General features: G+C 40.3%; 1 protein-coding gene across 2 annotated transcripts; it reads left to right on the top strand.

Annotated features, from left to right (window-relative positions):
- Positions 1 to 426: 426 nt before the first annotated feature.
- LOC130190198 (ras-related protein Rab-33B-like) lies at positions 427 to 4,869 on the top strand. Of its 2 annotated transcripts, none has more exons than XM_056409491.1 (3): positions 427 to 792; positions 3,497 to 3,669; positions 4,373 to 4,869. In XM_056409491.1, the coding sequence occupies exons 1-3, from the start codon at positions 571 to 573 to the stop codon at positions 4,704 to 4,706; spliced, it is 729 nt and encodes a 242-aa protein (XP_056265466.1). In that variant the 5' UTR covers positions 427 to 570; the 3' UTR covers positions 4,707 to 4,869. The 2 variants fall into 2 exon arrangements, with proteins under 2 accessions (XP_056265466.1, XP_056265465.1); XM_056409490.1 differs by having other exon boundaries at positions 428 to 792; positions 3,491 to 3,669.
- Positions 4,870 to 7,265: the final 2,396 nt, after the last annotated feature.

Below are 7,265 nucleotides of genomic sequence, written 5' to 3'. Positions count from 1 at the left end.
AAAACATATTTTATATATATCAATAATATATATTTTATATAATATATATATCAATATTTTATATATATATAAGATATATGTATATAACATATATATATATATATATTATAAATTATATATAACATATATATATATAATATATATATCCACATGGTTTCCTCTGAAATCATTTTGTAAGCCTCTACCTTTTTATTTAATTTGTCAAATTAAAAATATTTTACTTAGTTGGACCTGCAAAGCCAATATAACATGTTTCCAAATGTATAGCGTAATATTATTGCAAAAAAAATGATTTGCCACTTTTTAAAATATATATGTAAACTAAGTGCTGCTCGTCATTTGACCAATCAGCGCCTCGCTGTGGAATGAAACTCCGCAGACTGGCTCTCCTCCTCCAATCACGCCGTGAGGAGGCATCAGGGAGCATCGGGAAGGAGAAGTGACTCCTAACACCTCAAGGAAGTAGTGTTTTCCTCCGAGGAGCCTCAACACACTCTGTCCACACACCTGCATCTCTCCTGGAGACCACGCTGTGCGCGCGCACTTGTTGGTTCCGCACTCCTCGCGCACATGGAGTCCTCCCTGGAGTTCTCCGGCTCGCTGGGCAGCGGGTCCTCCTCGCTGTGGAGCCGCTGCCGGACCTTCAAGGTGCTGGTGATCGGGGACTCTGCGGTGGGGAAGACGTGCCTCACGCACCGCCTCTGCGCCGGAGACTTCCCCTGCAGGGTGGAGGCCACCATCGGGGTGGACTTCCGAGAGCGACAGCTGGACATCCAGGGAGAGAGGATTACGGTGAGTTGTGTTTTTGTGTTTTTTTGCTTTAATTCAAAGCAAAACTGTGGCAAGCTGGTGAAACTCCTTTTATTTTCTTTATTTACGTGACAATACATTAATTAAAACTCGTAAACTATCACCACCTTATCACCACCGTAAGAGAGTTGGCCTCATACGGTCCATTAAACTAGTAAACTTGTTATAAAATGTGCATCTGTCCGTAACATCCGTCAAGTTTATATTGTAACATAAAATAAATGTGTATTATATCCTATATGTATTAAATAAATAAATATATATATATTAGGGCTGTCAATCGATTAAAAAAATTAAACTAATTAAGCGCACATTTTGAAATTCATTAAACGCGATTACAAGTTTTTTTTTCTTCTCAAGACTAAATCTTCTAAATGAACGAGTAATCACTTCAGACAGCGTGCATTTCAGACACTTGTTTAATTGTATTCTTTTTTTAAAGACAAAACTTCACACAGAGCTGTGTTTTCAAAGAGGCTCCTACCTATAAAGTGCCAGTGAGGTATTTAATATCGTGGATGATAAATTGTTTCTTCAGTGAAACATCCAGATTAGTAAACAAAGGTGTTTTAGAGACCCCATTGGTCCTGTCATCTTTAACACTGAACAGCAGAACCAGTGGCCTTGGTAAACTGACTGACATTCAAATATGTCACGTTAACCCTCTGGAGGCTGGGCTCATTTTCTCGATTTTACAAAACAATGTAAATTCACCTTTTAAAGTCTTTTGCATGTGACACATCCCAGTGTTTCCCCCACCATTCGATCAGGGTGAGGCCCCGCCCCCCTGTCATGTTCTCTATCGCGCCAGATTACAGCAGAAGTAATGTACGGTTCTTTCCTTAAAGACGTCTTTGTTCTTGTATTAAACTAAACGTCTGTTGTTGGTCGTCTCTACACCAGCATGTCGGTCACTCTTCTCGGCTCTCCGTCTCGCGCGCCGCAGAGCTCCATGCCGGCGTGTGTGCGCGCGCATCGGGGGGAGCAACAAAAGAAAGTCACCATCACCTTCCGCCCCGCGTCACCGACACGTCGCCCTCTGCTTCTCTGTGAATATCAGGAGCAGACGGGAGGAAGGAGGCGGACTGCCGCGGTTTGACACTCAGAGGAGTGCAACAACTTCAACGACACCGGAAGTAAACAAAGTTGCGTTAATTGCGTTACAATATTTTAGTGCGTTAATCGCGGCCAAATTAATCGCATATTAACGCGTTAACGCTGACAGCCCTAATATATATATATATATATAATTTGAATTATATATATTTTTATATTTATATATATATATAATTTGAATTCTATATTAATATATTTTTTATATTTATATAATTTATTTATATTGTAATATATATATATAATTTGAATTCTATATTAATATATTTTTTATATTTATATAATTTATTTATATTGTAATATATATATATCGTAGCCGTGCCGTCATATTTGTATTTTAACATAAAACAAATGTACGCTTCCTTGAACCTTTCAAAATAAAAGTCGATTTAACTATTAAGAGGAAGTAGATTAAAACGTCTATAAATTATTCAAACAATACAATATCAAAAGGCATACATCAAAACCAATAAGGCAGATACAAAAACAGGCAATCGATACAAAACAATGAACCTTTTACACATGGTAACAATAAACTGACTAATTGTTTATGTTAATCCATTTTCACAATTAATCCAGTGCAATTAATCCAATTAAATTATTATTATTATACTTGATAATATTCCTGTTAGACTTTTTGCAGGTTTTGGTGGTTTTCTAACTTGACTTTGTCATGTTTTTATGGCTCTTTTAGTCTGAATGTGCAGTGTTATTTGTTCTAAATGACAATATCCTCTGTATCTAAAGCAGCCTGTAAGTCTGTGTGAAGGGAGAATGCTTATTAACAACTCATTTAATCCCTGAAGTGGTGAAAAGTTAGATTATTTACCTAAAGCTGTCAGACATGATGATCCCATCTTAAACCTGTGGGCGTCGTTGTGCCATTCAGTGACTTGAAGCCCCACGTGACCGAGGAAGTGTCCGTCACGGTGACTGTGGAAGTGTTTATAGGGCAGAGCATGTTTCACGCTGAGTTCCCAGAGCATGACGTCACCGTCTTTTTATGTTTTAGAGTAAACTCATCAAAGGTGCAATGTGTTCGATCTGATGCTCCAAACAAAGGAGGCATCTTTTCACCTGTTTATTATTTAAATGATTTCCTACAACGTGAGTGGATCAAATGCTTTAAAAAAAAAGTGGTTTATGCTATTTATGCACGCCTGAAATCACGCTAAAGCTAATCTCATGTATATCAAGTCAATTATATATATACTCTGGTCCCAGAAGTCCGGTCACAAGTCCTCGTGAGGTCATTGAAACTGTTTCCAGGACTTGAATGACTCCATCTGAAGAGTTTCCTTTTCAAATCTGCGTTTACAGGTTTTTATCCAAAGTCCTTTAATAGAAATGAGAGTGTGCGATATTCCTCGTAGATTAGCTCTTGATGTAATGTATCTAATCTATTCAAGGAGAGAGAGATGATCACATCAACTTGTTATTCCTTTTCTTTCTTCCCCCTCAGTGGTGATTCACTCTGCATTGCAACACATGATGTTCCTCTCCGTGTCTTCCCCTCTCATTAATTTCCTCTTTTTCTCATTATTTTTTTCTTGTGTGTCTCCTCCAGCTGCAGCTGTGGGACACGGCGGGTCAGGAGCGTTTCCGTAAGTCCATGGTGCAGCACTACTACCGCAACGTGCACGCGGTGCTCTTCATCTACGACGTCACCCGGCCGGCCAGCTTCGGCAGCCTGGCGGCCTGGATCGAGGAGTGCAGGCAGAACTCCCTCGGCCAGGAGATCCCCAGGTAGTGAGCTGGAAAAAATACAAATTCAAAATAAAATTATATATATATTTTTTATTTTTATTTTTATATATACACATAAATAGTTTGCCACTTTTTATGTATTTATTTATGTATAAATAAATATATATAAATATTATTTTTATATATACACATAAATAGTTTTGATTCATATTTATGTATATATATATATAATGTGTATAAAAACAATTTTAAATGGTTATTTCCAGGCCTGGAAAAGTCTTTGAAAAAGACAAATTAAATCCCGATATTTTTTGAAAAGTCATGTAAATGTGTTCATATTCATATGTTCATTTATGCAGTTTGATTAACACAATAAACCTTTATATAAATATTTATTATTTTTAATCAAACTATTGTTTCTCATTTAAGGTATATGACATGAAAATGTCCTTTTTAAAATGTGCATTATAAATATACGTAAAAAAAAAAGGCTTTCGGCCACGAGACATGAATTTTGAAAAAGGATTTTGAACCTTAAATAATATTAAACCTTCCTAGTCACAGAACAATGGAGGTGCCCTCCGGAACCGAATCTGGTTCTTCAGAGTGATGCCATGGAAGAACCATTTCTGGTTCCACAGAGAACCTTTCAAACCAGGGTTCTCTAGAGAACTATTTCCTTTAAGAGTGTGCAACTCTTAATATCCTCCTCCTCTCCGCCGCCCCTCCTCCTCCCCCTCAGGTTCCTGGTGGGTAACAAGAGCGACCTCCGTGACCCCGGCGCCGCCGACGGCCAGGTGAGCCAGGAGCAGGCGGCGAGCTTCGCCAGAGCCCACGGCATGGCGTGTTTCGAGACGTCCGCCAAGAACCCGGCGAGCAAATGCGGGGACGTCCGGCGAGGCGATGGCGAGCTGCTGTACCGGCGGGACAAGGTGGAGGACATCGTGGTCGCTCTCGGCGCCAGACTGAAGAGGCAGAAGAAACCGGCGGCGGCGGCCATCACCTCGACCCCACACGGGTCCTTCAAGGTCACGAGTAAGAAGAAACCGGAGAAGGAGCTGTGGACCTGCTGCTGAGAGACATGTGTGTGTGTGTGTGTGACATTGAACTTTAATATTTATACTCTTAAATATGTGAGACGATATATATTAGGTCCTCTTTTTTTTGTGTATTAGCATTTTTTTTTTGATCTTCTTGTTTTTACAATCGCCGCAAAAATAAAAAAACTGAATAAACGTTTATTTTGTCGGAGGATCTTTGTACGAGTAAAGTGTCTCACCACAGGGCCGAGAACATCAGTGTGTGTGTGTGTGTGTGTGGGGGGGGGGGGGTCACATGTGTTGTGAATGTGGGTCCAATCAATGATTCAGAGGTCATGAGGTGTGTGGGGGGGGGGGGGGGCGGGGTGACACAGTGGTGTGACATTCGACAGTCAGCTGCTGGATGTCTTGACTGGAGGAGAGGATCTTTTTTTATCTTTCTTCTCCACCATTTTTAAATAACAGTTAGAAAAGTGAAGAAAAAGAACAATGAATATTTCTAAATTCTCTAATTTGCTGACGGTTAATGTCTGAAGCTTGTTTTTTTATTTTTGGGGACACAGAGTAGGGGTGAATTATTTATTAATTATTAATTAAAGCTGAATCATCTGAATAAATTGTCACTCGGGTTTTATTTCTAAGGCCTCCATAAAACCAAATTACATCTCAAGTGGGCGGGGCCATGTTCACCTAAACTTAGCGGCACCTCCACGTGGCTTCCTGCCTTTTTTTGTGTAAATCAGGATAAATTAATTCTGAAAATGTTCTAAACTAAAAACCGATTTCAGCCGTTTCCTCCAATGTTCTTCATGTATCTTCTCGGTTGTTCATGCACGTTGAATCTTTTGCCACGAGTCTTATGGTGTGTTCACACCGGACGCGTCAAAATTTCGACGCGTCGAGATTACATGTCAATGCAAAGCTGCGTCGAAGCTGCGTAGCTGCGTATTTTCCAGCGAGCAGCGCGTCAGACGCGTTTGAAGCAGCACGAACAGAGGGTTTGTCGCGGGGCGAACTCAGCGAACAGCGCGAACAGACGCAGCTCCTCGATGCGCGAGTTAAAATTTCCCAACTCGGGCAGCAAAAACGCGTGAGTCATAGTTGCGTCAGCCAATCAGCGTTGAGCAGCTCCGCTCGTCATCGTCCTGCCGGTTGAGTAAAATGGAGGAAAAGATTTTTGGCGCTGTCTGTGGGCACCCCGAACTTTACGATACAACTCTTTATGCTTACCGAAACCGGAGCGATAAAGATAAAGCGTGGAACAAGGTCGGAGAAGCCGTGGGACTACCTGGTAAGTTTTGAATGTATGTATTTGCTTTTATTCTCGCTATTTGTTGTACTTTACTATCAACCAACCGCCGGCATATGTGTTTCATGGCAGGAGATCTGCCGCCGGAGGTGGAAAAGTCTCAGAGACACGTATCAAAGAGAGAAGAGAGAGAGAGCAGCGAGAAGCGCAGTGGGAGTGCAGCTCGGTCCACTAAAAAGTGGAAGTACGCTGCGGTCCTGTGGTTCCTCGACTCATTTATTACTCCGCCCCCGACGCGTCCGACGCGTCTGGTGTGAACACACTTTTTTCGACGGGCGTCAAGACTGCTGCGTCAGACGCGGAGAGAATTTTTTCGACGCGTCCGGTGTGAACGCACCATTATAGCGATGTCAAATATTACGACATTCCTTGAGCTCTGAGGAGCAGAACACACCCCGACTTCTCATTCTTCTCTGGAAAGGAACTGGTCCGTTCTGTTTACTTTCTACTTTAACATTTTACTCATCGCCTAAAAAGTCCTAAACAACCATTTTCTTTTTATTATTTCTTTTTATGACCCAGCATGTGTATATATATTTATATATTTATATATATATGTATCTGTGTATATATATGTATGTATTTAAGTATATATATGTATGTATATATTTATATAGAGATACATATATACAAATATATATATATATCTATATATACATATAGATATATATATATATATATATTTGTGTTTAGAAATAAAATGAACTTTTTTGATTTTAGCAAATGGCTGCAATGAAACAAAGAGTGAACAATGTAAAGGGGTCTGAATACTTTCCGTACCCACTGTATATCTACTGTGTCCCACACACTGCCCCTTTAAGTGTCAGCCTCTTTTAAATATGCATATTAAATGTACTGAAACTACAAACTTCTATTGTCTGAAAACATCTGCCGCTTACAAGCTGACGGGTGTAAATATATTTAACATAACATGTATTATTCTATTATGTTATCTCTGCCCATCAGAGCCGTGTATCCCTCAGTAGCTCTGGGACAGCGTGTTATGCAACAGTTCAATGTCTCCTTCCATAAAACCACATGGGACTGTAATCCACTTGAAACCAGCATGAGGGAAGTCTGATCCTCCTAAAGCACCGGCTGCATGACGTCATCCCAGGATGCAGCGCGCCGCTTATTATAACCCCCCAAAAAACTAGACCCAGATGTCATATTGATAAGGTTACTATGGATCACTGGTTCTCAAATGGGTGTATGTGTGCCCCCTGGTGGTACGAGAAGGCACTGCAGGGGGTACGATAATTAAAATATACATATTTAAAATGAGC

The sequence above is a fragment of the Pseudoliparis swirei genome, chromosome 24 (genome assembly GCF_029220125.1).
Source record: "Pseudoliparis swirei isolate HS2019 ecotype Mariana Trench chromosome 24, NWPU_hadal_v1, whole genome shotgun sequence".
Taxonomy (NCBI): Eukaryota; Metazoa; Chordata; class Actinopteri; order Perciformes; family Liparidae; genus Pseudoliparis; species Pseudoliparis swirei.
This window is presented reverse-complemented; position numbering and strand designations above follow the sequence as displayed.

Coding starts and splice junctions, on each gene's coding strand:
- LOC130190198 (XM_056409490.1), top strand. CDS start 571: ATGGAGTCCTCCCTGGAGTTCTCCGGCTCGCTGGGCAGCGGGTCCTCC. Junction 793..3,490: donor TCCAGGGAGAGAGGATTACG/GTGAGTTGTGTT, acceptor TGTCTCCTCCAG/CTGCAGCTGTGGGACACGGC. Junction 3,670..4,372: donor CTCGGCCAGGAGATCCCCAG/GTAGTGAGCTGG, acceptor CCTCCCCCTCAG/GTTCCTGGTGGGTAACAAGA.